At 44.1% G+C, this 18001-nt stretch overlaps 1 protein-coding gene across 2 annotated transcripts in view; it reads left to right on the forward strand.

Annotated features, from left to right (window-relative positions):
* Positions 1–17192, forward strand: part of LOC138771715 (inactive phospholipase C-like protein 2) — a 76052-nt gene extending 58860 nt beyond the window's left edge. For both annotated transcript variants that reach the window (XM_069951638.1, XM_069951637.1), the window contains exons 5-6: positions 8525–8634; positions 16551–17192. In XM_069951638.1, the coding sequence (XP_069807739.1) occupies positions 8525–8634; positions 16551–16739 (299 nt within the window). In that variant the 3' untranslated portion in view covers positions 16740–17192. The remainder of the gene's footprint in view (positions 1–8524; positions 8635–16550) is intronic.
* Positions 17193–18001: the final 809 nt, after the last annotated feature.

The following is an 18001-nucleotide window of genomic DNA, read 5'->3' on the forward strand; positions in this document are numbered from 1 at the left end:
CAGGAGGCGTCCGCCCATACATTGTACAGAGAGAGAGAGAGCACATTGCGGCTGTATATACTGTATTTAGTGATCACTAGATCAGCATTTTTAGAAGGGCTGTACAGAATTTTACAGAAGTGGTATTTAGGTATCAGAATATAATTGTATTTGAATACAATCGCCCTAGGATATATAATTTACTTATATAGTGTTGCCACGAATAGTACTGGCTTCAGCAAGTGCTTCTACGCTGTCAGGAAATAGAATGAAGAATAGAAGGACTACAAAATGTGTATTGTCCCCGGCTCCTCCCTCTCTCCTGTGACAACGCATCATCAGGATGGCTTGGCGGGATCTCATCTCTGAGCTCTAGCCCCACCCTCTTAAACGTTTTACCATCTCTGACCAACCCCCACCAGCCTATATCACCATCTCCCTGAGCAGACAAGGAGTAAAAGAAGCAGGTCAGACCACCACCTCTCCTACCACTATTCCCTTTATTGAATGGGAATACACCTTTAAGGTCACTTCTTGTAGAACTGTGTGAAGAACACAGGCAGAATACTGTACATTCCATTCAGTCTGTTCCAGGCAGATGCTAATATTTAGCATTTTAGTCTCTTGTTACTTAACAGAGAACTAAAACAATTTACTAACCACGCATATGTGGTATTTGTAAGCACAGATTAGAGTTGCCCACATCTATGGGAAAACACTTACACCCCCTACATTTGGTCCCACAACTAACCGCAGGATAGGAGGGCGATGTGACCCAAGGGCCGTTTCCATTCTTCTTTGTTGTCTCTAAAGAGAATATTGCTCTGTTAAGCTGAACCAATGCTGGGTCTTCTCCAGGACTAGCCTATAAAATACTGTGCGCTACCCCATATAAAAACTACAGATATTTGTGCCGCACATGGACCAAAAAAAAGTTTTTAAATCAGCATGTGTCAGAAAGTTATACAGATTGGTAATTTACTTCTGTTTAAAAAGCTCACGTCTTCCAGTACTTATCAGCTGCTGTATGTCCCACAGGAACATATTCTTTCCAGTCTGACACAGTGCTCTCTGCTGCCACCTCTGTCCATGTCAGAAACTGTCCAGAGCAGGAGAGGTTTTATATGGGGATTTGCTACTGCTTTGGACAGTTCCTGTCAGCCTGGAAAGAATACACCACTTCCTGCAGGACATACAGCAGCTGATAAATACTGGAAGACTTAACATTTTTTAAATAGAAGTAATTTATAAATTTTTATCTTTCTGACACCAGTTGATTTTAAATGTTCTTTCTCAGTAGAGTATCCCTTTAACTTACTGAGGGCCACATTCTATAAATGTACAGTGTGCTGTAAACCAACATTATTGTAGATGTAAGGCTCGGGTGTAAAGCTCCTGCAGGCGGCATCCATCATAGTATAATGCAGGGTATATACATTGGGGACTCCCCCAATGTATGCATCTGACAGACATTGCTGATGCAGTGTAAAACCAACCTTACATATCTCATTGAACACTAGAAACAGTGGTAACAGCTGCTTCTATTAAATAGGTGCCCCCTGGCCTGGCAGAGCTGGATCCAGATTACTTGTGACTAATATCACTACAGGGTCCGTGTAATGCTGCATTACACGGAGCGATAATTCGCCCAATCGAACGATTAATGATTTTGAAATAACAATGTGTTTTTTATAACGATCAGCATTTAGACGGAACAATATATAATTTGGAAAAATCGTTATTGCGATTGTTTTAAGATCTCACACACAGGGTGAATCGGTGAAAGACTGTTTACGCAAAGCGATCTGCGAATTTTTAGCGAACGGCAATTTGAGAAGATGTTGAAAGATCAAAATGAACGATATCTCGCTCGTCACTTGATCGTTCGCTGTGTTTACACGAGCCGATTATTGCTCATATGCGATCGTTATCGCGAAAATTAGAACGATAATCGTTCCGTATAAGTGCATCCTCCTAAGGATGCTTCAGCTATAGTGGAAAATGATGAAATAAGAGTGAATGTCCCACAGGCCTCTCTTATGACCTTATGTGGGGGACATATGGGAAATAATACAGCCCATAAAGAAAGATAAGGCTTTAAACCATGTGTAAAACAGAAGGAAAGTGTCTGATCTTTTAGGACCTATATGCAAGTTAAGGGGTTAATGCTGTCCAGGAAAAGGCATGCAATGTCTATGGCAAGAAGGTCCTCCGCAGATATGTGGATGTCACAACCCCATGAAAGATGATAGAAGTAGCGCAGGGCCAGCTGGGTGTTGTGTGATGTCACAGTAGCTGGAGGGCTGGACGCTGGGCACATGCTTAGTGGCCTCAGTAACTTTTCTCATTACATATGGAATAGTTTCTGACCTCATAGTACTCCTTTAAGGTTAAGATGCAAAAAACTATGACTCAATACAGTTGTGAACTTGAATTACAAAAATTATTTGTCCATAGGTTAGGGGATAATAAACTGATTGCAGGGGGTCCGACTGCTGGGACCCCCACCGATCACAGGAACGTAATCTCCCAATGAGCACTCAGCACTCAGAAACATTTTGTAGCCCCATGGAGAATGAGTGGAGCACAGGTGTGGTGAGCCCTCCATTCATTACAGGACAATTACGTGGGATCGGTGGGGGTCCCAGCAGTCAGATTCCATGTATCAGGGCGGCTGTGTTTATGGCTGTGCAGTCACGGAGAGGTCCATAAAGAGGGGTCAAGTAGTTGCTGGAGGGCACTTATTTTTTTTTTTCTTTTCCCTTCTGATTTTAAGTGAATCTCTCTCTCTCTTAAAGCCATCATATGGCTTCTAGTAGATATCTCTATATAGCATGGACTAATAGCAGCTCGTGGGTGTATATATTATATTATGCTTCACATAATGTAGTGAGAGTCACGAGCCAGGCTGACTAGCGTTGCCGTTCAGCTCGGATTGTTTTACTGACAGAGCCAGGACAAAGGGCCCTATTCCACGTGATGATTATCGTTTTGGATAATCGTTAAATCGTTTGGAACTAAGCGATAATCGTTCGGTTGAATAGCAGTTAGCGATTAAATGACGAATGAGAAATCGTTGATCACTTAAGGAGACCTGGACCTATTTTTTTCGTTGCTCGTCACAATAGCAACGACAAGACGACCTCAAGAACGATCATAAGTAAGGATCATCGTTCCGTGTAATTAGGTAAACGATTTCAGGTTGTTCGCAATGGCAGTCGTTTGAGATCGTTTATAGTTAGCAATTATCCGAACGATAATCGTCCCGTGGAATAGCGCCCTAAGTGTGTTTCTGCATATAGCAGGCTTGCTGGCAGGGTAAAGCTCTGGGCTCCTTAACTGGTCTGAGCCAGACTACAACTGATCAGACTAGACCTTCTCCTTTTCTGGCCTAGCCAGGACTGACTTGTTGCAGGCCCCTGGAGTGGGAGGGTTAGGGCCCTATTCCACCGGACGATTATCGTTTGCATAATCGTTAACTATTAATGATCTCAAACGACCGCTATTGCGAAAGACCTGAAAACGTTCACTCATTTCCATGGAACAATAATCGTTACTTATGATCGTAATTGCGATAGTTTTTCTTCGCTATTTATTTGCTATTGCATTCGTATCTATTGAGAACGACTGAACGATGTCCTATTCAATGCGAACGTTTTGCGAACGAGCAACAATAAAAATAGGTCCAGGTCTTATAAAGCGATTAACAATTTCTCGTTTGGTCGTCAATCATTAACTGCATTTCAACTGAACGATTATCGTTTAGATTCGAACGATTTAACGATAATCTGAACGATAATCGTCCGGGGAATAGGGCCCTTAGACTTGGGGACCCCTACATCCTTTCTAGGGGCTTCCATGGGAAGTCTGTATGGGAAGGGCATCAGACTTCATACGTTTACATTTAATCCACCAGAGGGGGCAGCACAGCGAATGTAAACCAATGCATATTCTATTAGCTACAGTGTATGCACAGATCAAGCAATAGAGCAGGATAACATATTAGACATGTTCTGACTCTCACTACCCTTACTGGATTATACAGTGGTCCCTCAACATACAATATTAATTGGTTCTGAGAGGACCATTGTATGTTGAGACCATTGCATGTTGAGTCTTTAACTCTATGGAAAACTGGTATTTGGTTCTGGGCCCCCCCAAAATGAAAAAAAAAAGACATTTAAAGAGGACCTGTCACCCCCGTTGCTGGGGTGACAGGCTCCCGACCCCCGCTGGAGCACCCTATACACTCACCTGATCCCGCTTCTTGAGCCGGACGGGTGACTGAGATATCAACGCTCGGCGCGCGCATCTCGGATGAGTCCAACTCTTATAGAGAATGACAGGTGAGTCCGACGCTCCGTCATTCTCTATAAGCGTTGGACTCTGAGGAGCGCGCGCTGGGCTTCGGGCACTGATATCTCAGTCACCCGACCGGCTCGAGAAGCGGGACCCGGCGGGATCAGGTGAGTATAGGGTGCACTGATGAGGGGCAAATACCCTGAAACAGCTGTCTGTGGATGGATACCTTGCTGAGGTGGTTTCCTTGAATGGAGACCACCCTTGGCTTGGTTGTTCCTTTCCGGAGGAAGGTCTGGCTAGCTCACTGACGTTGAGAAACACGTGATGGTGTCTCTGCAGTGTTTTGGTTGATCTCCCTAAGGTCAACCATCATTCTATTGTAAGTTGAGGGACCACTGTACTGAGGTGGTTCCACTGCCAACCTATCTACTTTAGTACTGAGTAGACCAGGTACTGGGATATTACATAGATGTTAAATATTAAATGTAGGTCTTCCCCAACTTTAGTTATTGCAAAACTACAACTCCAGGCATGCTGGGAGTTATAGTTTTGCTACGGCAGGGGAGGCACAGTTTGAACCCCACTGGCTGAAGTTGATAGGATATTGGTCCTTGTTTTTCATGCTACCTCCAGTCTAATGTAACAGAGCTGGACAATTCCCAGGACCCATGTAACTATGTGCCAAGAAAATAAAATCACTGTAAAATGAACAGCATGTTGGATATTGGCCTCTATAGGATTAACATTGGCTGAATAGTTAGTTATACTTCTCCATACATCTTCATTAGCCGTTTACTGTGTCACTATTCCATTACTACCTGGAAACCATCAGAAAGAAGCTATCCAACCTTATAAAAGCATACCGTGGGAGTTTAGTGTCCAGTTTGCTGACAGCACTGGAGCTATAGAAGTATATTAGGTGCAGGGAGGTATGTCACACATTTCGGACAATAGGCTTTTATTACACGGATACAACACACGTAGCCATCGGAAAGATAATCTCCAATAATAGAAGTTTTTCCATAACCCTTGTGTACTGAGTAACAAGGATATACAGAGCAAAGCATGATGGGAAGATTTGACGTTCCCTGTGATAAACACTTCACGGACCTGGAGAGGTAGTATGCTATGACAGCCGCTACCGTCTCCTCTGGCAATGGGTTAAGCATCCCATAACCCCCCCTCAGCGTTGTCTCTGCCAGTTAATCACATACCTCCATCTATTTATAGTGCTGCTCCACGTAATTGTCATAGACTCAGTGCATGAGAGATTCTCTTTCTTTGCCAAGTCTCATTGTTCTGTCACAGCCGGAGCACCAGGCAAAGTGCTGTCTTCATCCTGCCTCAATCTGGCTCCTGATGGACACTTTGAAGGGAACCGGTCATTAGCTTTAACCCCCTAAAGGATCATTTCTGACATTATAGTCTAGATGAAAAGCCTTCTAATCCTGTCCCTATACGTAGTATTGATGTATAATGACATTGGCTGCAATGAAGGTGGCATGACCAAAGAGCACAGTAATGAAAGGGTATGCATTGTGACACGCACGTTACTTACCTGTCCCAGATGGATTTTTATCAACCAACGGTTTAAGGCAACATTTATGCCACTGTTGAGACATGGGCTGCATTGCTAAAGATTGAAAAGTTGCTGTGTTGTCCTAGTCCATAAGACAGGGCGGGGGGTGGGGGCTTTGACCCTTCTGTTCCAAAACGACAAATCCTATCATGTCTGGGCAGCCAAATTTGGAGAGCCTTAGGTTTCCTTTGGCATTTGATTACCGGTAGCTGAAGAAGTTGGCTGTAGCCCTATAGAGTCCTGGAAAACATGGATACAGACATAGGCTATGTTCATACATAGTAAGAGACTGGCCGTTCCGTGACCCGGTCAGGTCTCTGCAGTACCGGCCGGATGATCTTTAGCGCCGCAGAATTCTGATTCGGGCGCATCCGTGCCCGCCCACATCAGTACTTCCCTTAGCACACTATGGAGCGTACAGCCAGAGCCACCCCCTCTATAGTGTGCACTGACAGGGTGTTCTGCGGCCACTATTCAATGAATAGCGGCTGCAGAAAACTGACAGGTCAGTTGTTTGCGGCGCTGCTAGGGATCCTGGCCGGAGCGTATACCATGTGTATAATACGCTCTGGCCGGGATCCTATAGACTGCAAGGTAACGTCTATTTTCGTAATAATCACGGCCATTGTTGCAATATGCAACAACGGCCGTGATTTTACAAAAATATACGTTGTGTGAACAAAGCCATAGGCTGTATCCATGTTTTCCAGGACTCCCCAGTATTCAAATGCTGAATGATCAGACTGAAGCATGCTCATCTCTATTCCCCATCTCGGCTATAAGTAGTAGTTTGACTGTTGCATGGTTATACTACTTACCTGCTTGTAATCATGGAGATTGCTCAGATGATGGTCTCTACAACCATTGCTGCTTGATTGATGTCTTGGCAGCAGGAATATATCATCACAGGCCTATTGTACCCCCAGGATGTTCATCAATCAAGAATGGCGCCAGGGAGCATCCACCATAACTGTACAGCTGAGCACCTCCATGAGCACACAGCGGGTACAGTCTGAGGACTAACATACCTACCAGTAACTTATAGGGACAGGGTTAGAAAGCTATAATACTATGCCATAAAGCGATGTTCCTATTATGCGCCAAAACACAAAATGGGAGAATGAGTGTGTGCAGGATGTGATTCATTGTTTTTAATGGGAATAGAAGCAGTAGTTCACGCTTTTTTCAGCATACATTTCAAATACCTATGAATAAGTGACAATGCATTGAGCAGGAGGTGGATTAGCCACATTGACAGTGGTACCGATGACAGGTCCGCTTCTAACTAAAGTACTGGCAGTCTACAGGGCTTCTTACCCTGTTTGAGATATATAACTCTTATTTCAATCCATCGCTCCAGCTCTTGAGATATACGCTTTAGTAGCTTTATGCAAATTAGAAGATGTGTTCTCAGCAATATCCAGCCTGTCAATGTAAAGAATGAGTGTATACATGCAGACATAGGGGTGTTAGTTAGAAGAGATGGGGCGGGAATATTGCTGGGCTTTTGCAGCATATGGGAACACCCCATGGGCTTTATCTTCTAATTTGCATAAAGCATGAAAATCTTATATCTCGGTGCAGGAGCGAACAATTGAAATAGGAGTTATATATCATGGGTAAGAAGATCTATGAAGTACATTTTCACCTATTAGTTTGCAGTAAAATGACATGGTAACTTCATCCTGCAGGTTAGTATAATATCAGCAATATGAAATATAATAGTTATATTTGGTGCCATTTTTGGTATGCATATGGCCTTTTGATCGCTTTGTAGTCCATATTGTTTAGGAGGTGAGGACACAAAACATGCAATTCTGGCAGTGGAACCCTTCCCTCCCCCCCCCCTTTTTTTTTTTTTTACATTCTCCACATTGGAAATAAATGTTATATTCTAATTAGAGATGAGCGAATTTACAGTACTAACAAAGCACTTTACAGTACTAAATCCGCTTATCCCTTATATCAATTTCTGGATGCAATAAGACCAGATCTGGGTTTTGTTGCAATTTGTCATGACCTCCTAACCTAAGTGGGAACCCATTAGGTTACACTGCAGCTCTATAGCTGTATGCCATTGATAGTTATCTAAAGGTGAAGTAAATAGACATGTAGAGGTTATTAATGCCACTGTCCTGTGGTAACGTGAATGGTGCCGTCTCCACCGCTCCATCATCAGCATAATAGAAATGCAGCTTCATATATATCTACACTGGAGACCTAAACCATAGCAGACGGTAATCTCATCTTCGATCATCTCCGCAGCTCAGCAATGTGTCCCTAGGCTTCCGGATAAGATCTGCCGTGTCTGCTCATGCATGGTTTTCCTGTGAAGCTGCACTTCCCCACCGCTTCTTTCGTGATGTGTCATCTGAGACACGTCCGAGGATCAGACAGTTTTTCCCTTCCTGTATTTTGTTGCAGTTCCTCATGGATTAGAATGGCCCACATCCACATTTATACAGTTCTCTATAAAGTTGACTTTTCTGCGGTGTTATGTGATAGCCAGGTCTGTCTCAGCACAAGATGTATAGATTGTTTAAGGATTATCAAGCTAGGATTTAGTGTGTGGTATTACATAATGAACAGCAGGGTTTGTAGCATTGCTTCTAAGCATATTGGTTTCCTGATTTATTTATTTTATATTTTTTATTTTTTTGTTAGGAATGGGTTTTCATGAAGACCTCCATCGGATCGGTGCCAAAGAAGGACTGAAGGGAAGGAAGCTACAGAAAGCAATGGAAAGCTTTGCCTGGAATATCACTGTCCTGAAGGTATGCGAGTCACTGCTGCCATCTACTGGTTTAATTTAACAATACATCTGTAATCACTGAATATTGCCAACATTAGGCTCTGTTCACATAAGCGTCATAATTTCAATCAAAAAGCTTTTCTGAATCCTCTTTCTGACTTACAACAGAGAGAGCGGATCACCTGGAGCGGCATCTGCTGCCTACTTTACCCTTTGCTATAACAGTGTGGTACTCTAAGCAGGTTTTCCCACTATACTATTGAAGGGGTTCCCCAGCGTTATCCAATTCACAACAGGTTCGGCCATTGTTATAAACGTACACATACACCTTCAATGACTGACGGCTGTCTGTTATCTCTCCTGTCCTCTTCATACACATGAATGTTTGGCATAGCCGACCATTCATATGTTCTCTATAGGGAGGGGAGAGTTAAGCCGCAGCCAGAGAGCTCTGGTTGCGGTGTATCTCTGCCAGAAAAAATGCTGGCCGGTGATTTTCCATAATGCCCAACTTCATCTGTCGGTGGTCAGTCAAGAGAGCTCCATATACACCATACTTTAGTTGGCTGTACCAGTGTATGGGCCTCTCACGACTAACCACTGACAGATGATGTTGGTGGAGATAGAGGTTGTTGTGATGGAAAATCATTACATTGCCCTTTCATTCTAGGAGCGAGCGGTATGCCTCCATCAGAGTTCTCTGGCTGTGGCTTAGCCGTCCCCGTAGAGAATTGTTCGGCCATCAGTTATTAAAGTTTTATGGCCACCTTTACACAGTCCAATTATGTAAACGAGTGCTGATCTGCTAGATCGGTGCTCGCTTAATAAGCCTATTATATGACTGTATAATCATGCAGCAAGGGATATATATGTGCAAATTATATATCTATATCAGAGATGTCCGTGCAGCCCTTGACCTAGTGTGTTATAATAAACTGTTTACATACCTCTCCACGCTGCCCAGTGGTATTCTCGCTTCTGTTCACATCTGGTAAGCAGCCTACATTGAGGTGGATGTCTGCATACTAGTAGAACAATATGCGCTCAGAAATGGACTGAGTCACTAGTATATTATGTTCAGTCCATTGCACCTAATGGATCCTGCCTGGGTAATCCATGATATACCATTCTGCCAGTTTGATGACGTTTATACTGGTTGTAGGCTACAGAGTTCCTGTGGATTCACTGTATGGCACTGTAGGCAGTCAGTTTGCTGCCATACGGTGCCGCCATATGTTACTACAGTGCGCTAGAAGTCATTCTGCAGGGAGATGCTCAGCTCTGCCTCATCTGATGCAGTATCCTGGAGAATCTAACAGAAAAGATCTCCATATAAAAAGTCAGAGGTAGACAACCAATATATATTCATTACATGACAAAGCTTCTATTTAGCTGTTTGGATCTTCTGACATGGAGAAGACCTAGTGAGGTTTGGCAGTACCAGTATAGAAACCAAAGTGGCCCTTACTGTCACAGCAGTGGTATCCATGCAAACATTGGTGCTTGTTTACTTTGGCGGTGAGTCTGGAAGTGATAATAGAACTGTGTACACTACCGTCTATCTGCGCTATTACACCAGCCATGGCGCAGTACTCTCAGTAACAGGTGGCAGTACACGCAGCTGACTTCTTGTGGCTGTAGATGGAGGCATTCAGCAAACAGTCTACATGTGAGGTCTCTGGTACAAAGTGTTACCATTGTCTCAGTAGGCACATAGATCTGCTCCCTCGTAACAGGGTTATTCTAATGTATATAGTCTCTGTGTAGAGCAGACTCCTGGAGATCCAGGCCTGGGCACTGTAAGAGGCATTTAGTGCCCTGAACAAACACTGAGGCGGCTCTGGCTGTAATAGGACAGGCATTATGATGTATTATAGGTTAACTCTTCCTATACCAACAATATTAGGGAACTTCAAGCCTCTATGTGACACATTCCATACTGCTATGCCGTAGTCATGGAGGGGGAGACTTTAATAATGACTGCGGCCATTTTTTTTTTTTTTTTTAATTAAAATTTTCAAGAATATTTGAACAAGAATTATATTTTAAAATAATAGAGCAGATGTATAATAATACAAGCCAAATCTAGTCTCCACTCTGTAGCTATGGTTCCAATGCATAGACTTCAGCCGTAGCCTGAGCATACAGAAATAACAGGCAGATGGACTACTGTTTTTCACAAATTGGCTACTGACACGTAAAGCGGACCTGTCCTCAGTCCTGAGACATCCGAAAACTCCTGGCAGGTCCCAACATAGGTCAGAGAGGGGACACCATACATACCTATGTCGTCTCTGTTTTGCAGCTTGCATGACTAAGCCACTTAGTAGCAGGTCTCAATCATCATCACCACCACAAGGGGTCAGGATTGTTCTTAGGTGCCATGAGGTCTCTGTATTAGGAACATTCGCACCCTCCTCTCACCTTTGACCACTCACAGTATCAGCCATAGCAGACAAGAGGGGTGGGAAGCACTCAGTACAGAGCACTATGGGCACCTAAGATGATGATACTGCTTCCAGGCATTTGCGATGGTGGTCTGGACCTTCTACAATGTTTCTCTTACGCTGACCTCTTTATGGGTCTATCGGCGGCTGACAGATCCGCTTTAAATCTGTGGCCCCGGTGTCCCTTTGGGGCCTGCTGCTGTGATAACATTGGTTCCACTATCACTGACCTCAGCAATGTCTTCCAGCATGTACAGTACGGAACTGCTGGGCCAGCATCATGTAAATGGTGAGCATACTTTGGGCAGGACACCATGCAGTGCATATCAGGGTGAGTGAGTTTTTTTTTTTTTTTTTTTAGGGTAATACTAAATCTAGTCAAATCTTTAAAAAAAAAAATTTAAAGCCAAAGGGGCTACACTACAGCTTTTTCCAAGCTCTATTAATTGATTCTAACTATTAAGCAGAAGAAAAGGCAATACACTGAGCTGTGTGTAATCCTGTAGCCTGTGGTTGTCGCTCAATAGTTCAATCAATCAATCTGTAGCGCTACAAAAGGATTCAGTGTAACCCTGACCTGAAGGCCGTGTACAACTTGGTGCAATAAATATAAATGTACTAGGAAAGTGGACTGCGCTGAGTCATGAAAAATATGAATTTTCAAGGTGACAGATCAGATGTGGGTTGTTCTCTGCGTATGACCTCTCCCACTACTGTAGAATAGCCCTATGAACACTGCAGCAGCTGAGGTGTTAGGAGATGGCAGTGGAAGCAGTGATCTGCTGTATCCTATAGAGGTCACATGTAATGCAGGGATTATGGGGGATTTCTACCTCCAGGAATATAGCTCAGCTTCATATATATTTATACATTCCAATCATGGTTCTGAGCATTAACCTGTTACATCATTGCTTTGCTTTAATAGTTGAACAGTCTATTTGAAATTCTAGATCTAAACACAATGGATGTGGTGGATTTTATACTTACCTCTAGAAGTTTGAACCATATACATCTATATAAGGGTGAATATCGACCTCCTCGAACCACTGTAAGGAAAATACAAGTGTCAACAGCTAGTGGGAGGAATGAGATTATTGATAAAAAAAAAAAAATGGAGCACCAACCTCAGATTCAAAGGGTTGTCCACTTTAGACAGTGTTTGGAGGTTCCAGCAGCAGGACACCCTGTGATCAGCTGTAACTTGCAGGGTAAACCATTAGTAAGTGCAGCGCCACCACAGTAGAGCTGAAGTATTACATGCTGGCTCATTGTGTATTAGTGTCTGTCTCACTCTGTGGAGGACCCAGCTTGAGACCTTCAGAGAGAGGGGCACTCCCTCCCCCATTCCAGCAAGGAAAAAAGTGTGAAAACAGGCATAAGACGATGAGAGGTATGATATACTCTTTACAACAGAGGGAGGGAGGACGTTCAAGCATCCATTAAAACAAGAAAAATCTTGGCTTTTATTTAGATTTCCATAAACAACAAAGAACGCTGATGCATCCCTGTCTTGTGATTATTATTATTATTATTTTTAATGAAAACTTAAAGGGGTTCTCTAGCGTTACAAAAACATAGCCACTTTCCCGCCACTGTTGTCTCCAGATTGGGTGGGGTTTTGAAAATCGGTTCCATTGAAGTAAATGGAGCTTAATTGTAAACTGCACCTGAACTGGAGACAACAGTAGGGGGGAAAAGTGGCCATGTTTTTGTAGCGCTGGATAACCCCTTTAAATAAAAGCCATGCTTACTTTAATGGATGCTGGAACTTCTCTTAGCTGTTGTCGCACATATGGTTCTCTGTTAGGATGCATGGCAGCTGTACTCCTTCAGTCTATGTTCACATTATGTTTATGGCCTCAGATTAATATGTATGTTGTGCTGTATAGATTTAACAGAAGCTATGATATGAATTCCATACAGTCACCCATGGAGATTGTATGTATATTTGTGTGTATATATATATATATATATATATATATATATATATATATATATATATATATATATATATATATACACACACACACACACAGAGTGGTAACTTGGTTTAAGAGCGAACAGTTTTTCAAAATATGCCTTGGTTTAAGAGCTGCCTGTACTGGGTGGGAGCACGGGTGGAGGAGGGGCATGGCCTGAGGTCTACAGCCCTGTACTCAGGAGGTCTCCCTCACCTTCCAAAACATAGCAGATCCACTTCAGGCTGGGGCTTGCATCAAGGGACAGGACTGTGGGGGTAATCTCTTCATAGATGTAATCCCTCTCTCCCCGGACAGAGAGTGCTGCATGTATGTGCCCACATCTTTCCTGCTCATTCCTTCAGAATAATAAATCATTATTTTTTGGGTGTGGAATTGGGTGTGGGTGTACAATTGTCTGCATTTCTATGATTTCTTATGGGAAAATTTTCTTTGGTTTAAGAGTGGATTTGGATTACAAGCACGGTCCCGGAACAAATTATGCTCGTAATCCAAGGCACCACTGTGTGTGTGTGTGTGTGTATATGTATATATATACACACGTTATATATAATTAGTAAGTGTCTATTCAGGTCTCCTGGCTAATATAGGGTATGTTCACACACTGCAGATTCTAAATGACAGTTTATTGGGAATATCTGTAGCATGTTACGACCTTCAAGCTGCTGCTGAAGTATCTTCTTCAGGGTAGCTTCACACTTGATCCGCAGCGGATTTCATCCTGGTAGTGTGAAGGTCTATGGGGTTACATATCTGCAGCGGAATTTTCATTCCACTGCAGATATGTAACCCAGCCCCTTTAACCCCCCGCCGCTCGCAGCCCCCAGCATACATTACCTGCTCGGTGCCGCGGCTGTGAGGCTCCCGGCTCCCATCAGTCCCCATCAGCCAATAAGTGGGAACCTCTCACACAGCCGCGGTGCTGAGCAGGTTACACTGCGGGTATGTGACCCATTCAACTTCCCACTACCAGGATCCGCAGCAAATTTCGCTGCAAACTCGCAGCATGAAATCTGCTGCGGATCCAGTACATGTGAAGCTTCCCTAAGGGTAAATTCACACGGGCGTATCCGCAGTGGATTTAACGCTGCAAACCCGCAGCTAAATCCGCAGCGGATACCTCCCCTGTGAATTGCAATGTGATTACATACTGGCTGCGGGATTGTCATCCTGCTGCCAGCAAGTAAGTCCCGGCCCCATTAACCCCCACCGCCCGGGATGATACATTACCGGCAGCGCGATCTGCCCGCGTCTGAGGCTCCCGGAGGTCCTGCGCAACCAATCAGTGACGGCAGCGGGGTCGTGCCGGTGGTGGTGGTGCCGGTAATGTATCATCCCGGGCGGCGGGGGTTAATGGGGCCGGGACCTACATACTGGCAGCGGGATGTAATCACGCAGCCAGTATGTAATCACATTGCAATTCACAGGGGAGGTATCCGCTGCGGATTTAGCTGCGAGTTTGCAGTGTTAAATTTGCTGCGGATACGCCCGTGTGAATTTACCTTTAAGGGGTATTCCCATCTAGGATAGTTATGCTCAGTCCAAAGTATGTATAGGATAGGGTATAACTAAGAGATGGGGGGAGGTCTGACCTCTGGGGCCCTAGGCAAGCATGAGAACAGGAAACCCAAAGCCCCCCCCCCCCCCATATGCAGATTAAACATGCAAGGTGCTATACTGTACCTGTAACACTCCAGCTGTTGCAAAACTAGAACCCCCAGAATACGCCTCAAGAGCCTTCAGCTGTCCAATCATGATGGGAATTGTAGTTGAAGAACACTGCCTTAGACAAGAGATAAAACGCTCTACACAAGGGCTTGCAATCTAAAAGGGAAATCACTGAAGGAGGATAAAAGAAAAAGATCTAGCAGAACGCAATAGACTGAATAGCATTTGAGGCACTTTCGGGACTGCCGTCTCTTCTCATATTTGTTCTGTCATCTGTATAAGACGCCTTTCAGAATCCCGCCAGACAAATTACTGTCATTATTGGGGAATTCAGCTAACAGTGATAATGGAAACCTGTCTGTGTCCTCCGGTGCTCCACATCACAGTGCATAGAATATACAGACAATTGCCAGGATATACAGTAAAATAGGAAAACTTCAAACTATGCAACTTGAGATGAAGGAAGCATCAGGGTGAGAACACTACGGCAAATGAATCTATACTCTCCATATACTTGACCATAAAGTACTCCACACTGCCATAACGCCTCCCCCGTCTTTCTAGCTAGCCATATCTGAGCAAGCATTGGGGTGCAGGTAACTTCAGCCTGTGCTGATCGCCATAACCAGATCTATATAGATCAAAGGGCTCCACCTTGTGACCAGGAAGTGGAGCTGCAGCTTTGTTGCAAAATTCATTTCATTTATCTGGATGGGGTTTGCAGAAACAACCATAAATTAATGGAATAGACTATTATGCAGGGAAATATATGCAGCATATCTGCTAGATGTGAATACAGCCTTAGTTTTGTTGGTATTGGCTTATGGTACAAACTGAGCAGCAGCTGAGGATCACATGGAGTGTACTGATCTCGTTTCGTATATAACAAGGCAGATTAATGGAGACTGAGGTGAGAGAAGTCACCGGAACCACCCAGAAAGCAGATAATATCTTCATGGGAAGAACACTGGGGGGTAGAGAGAATTCCCAGTGACGGATTCTAAATGTCGCTCTCTTCCCATGGATACATGCTTGTCGCTACTCATGTACTATTAAAGGGGGTCAGCCAGAAATAGAAAAACATGGCTGCCATCTCTCAGAAACGGTCCCATTCACTGCAACCAGACACCCATGCAGTACTGAGTAGCAATACCATGCACAACCTGTGGATAGATATGGCGCTGTTTAAAAAACAACAAACATGTTTCTTTCTAAATCAGACAACCCTTTCTAAGTGAGTGTCCATCATTGTTATAACATTTTCTTCTGCTGGTTAACTGTTTGCCTAGTTTTCAGTCTGTAACAAGAATAGGTTCACATTACGTTAAGGCTGCATTCACGGACGTGGAATGCGGAACACGGACGTGGAATGCCTGTAAAGGACTCCTCTCCCCCCCCGCCAGTATTTTTGTAAAGATGCTGGGAGCGGGGGAGCTGTACAGATATGTGCCGTGCGGCTGATTATTTACAGCGCAGCGCATATCTGTAGAGTTCCCCCACTCCCAGCATCTTATCACAGATGCTGCCCGGCGCGGGAGTCCGTTAAAGTCATTCCACGTCAGTGTTCCGCACGGAACGTGTGAATGCAGCCTAATTCAGTACTTCCATGTCTACATCCCACCTGAAAAAGGGATGATGACATATACCATGGCACACAGGTAGTTGTTAGGGCATATATATCAGTACAAGGGCTAAAGCGCTGACATATGATACACATTGTAGTACAATCATATCAACCCGATTGATGACTGTTGATTCGATGAAAACAATCTGCTTCGTATATTTGCACCCCCCCATAACCAATTTTTTCCCCAGTATTCACCGATTCTCCTCTTATCCCATAGGGCCAAGCTGACCTCCTCAAACATGCCAAGAACGAAGCTGTGGACCATGTGAGACAGATTCACCATGCAGGCCTATCCTGTGGCATAAGCCGTGCCAGCTCCCACTCCCCCTCCCTTGACCTCTTCAGGCCGCGAGGGGCACTGGAACCCATCCCCGAGGCAGACGGCGGAGGCAGCACTGGCTCATGAGGACGCATTCAACAGCCAGAAGAGCAAAGACTTAACCCCTGACATGGCAAACCCATCTACAACATATTGCCATGCATTGCAGATGTGTCCCAGCAGCTACAGGGTAAATGTTAGGACCTCCCCCCATACTGACCCTATATCTTCCTTTACCACCATCCCCTGAGACACAACTGTGGAACTTTAGACTAGACTTGCAGATTTCCTTAGGATCCAAAATACTGGACTGAACTGGAGTTCAGGAGAGACGTCTGATGGAAGGCGTACATCTATATTTTTGTGCACTTACAGACCAGCCTCACTTCCCCCCCCTATTTGCACCCTTCCCAAAACCGTGAAGATTTGGGGTTGGGAGGGGAGAAGTGTATTGCTACCTCTGTTCACTTTCTCCATACCCTCCTCTGTTCATGTATTGTATGAGATCACTTGTGGTTTAAATACACTTGTTCAGAGCCATTTCTAATGTATGTGTATTTATGGGGGGGATTCAGACTACATACAATAACTAATGAAGGTCCTAGTACAGGGTTGTCAAACTCGCAGCACTCCAGCTGTTGCAAAAGTACAATTCCTATCATGCCTGGCAGTTTTGGTGCACTAGGGGCAGGACTTCCTCAATGACACCTCATTAGTATAGAAGATAAACTGACAAGATCACAGAATCGGTGCCGAGGATGGAGGTAAGAAAATTACTTTCATCCTCAGCACCCTGTGCTCTATAGTTATTTTTCATCTGACTTTCCTGATGGAAACCGCAAGGTGGCATTGCTACAGCTATGTATGTATGCAGTCTCTTAAAGACGAAGTCCAGTGAAAATTTTTATTAAAGTATTGCATTGTTCCTCAAAAGTTATACAAATCACCAATATACACTTATTACAGGAAATGCTTATAAAGTGCTTTTTCCCTGCAATTACTACTGCATCAAGGCTTCACTTCCTGGATATAATGGTGATGTCACTTCCTGGATAACATGGTGATGTCACAACCCAACTTCCAGAGCTGTGCGGGCTGTGGCTGCTGGAGAGGATGATGGCAGGGGGACACTGAGGGACACAGGGCACTGCAGGGACACTGAACATCCCTCTGCCATCATCCTCTCCAGCAGCCACAGCCTGCACAGCTCTGGGAATCGGGTCGTGACATCACCATGTTATCCAGGAAGTGACATCACCATGTTATCCAGGAAGTAAAGCCTTAAGGGCAGGGAAAAAGCATTATTAGCTTTATGTGCATTTCCTGTAATAAGTGTATATTGGGTATTT

The sequence above is a fragment of the Dendropsophus ebraccatus genome, chromosome 14 (genome assembly GCF_027789765.1).
Source record: "Dendropsophus ebraccatus isolate aDenEbr1 chromosome 14, aDenEbr1.pat, whole genome shotgun sequence".
NCBI lineage: Eukaryota > Metazoa > Chordata > Amphibia > Anura > Hylidae > Dendropsophus > Dendropsophus ebraccatus.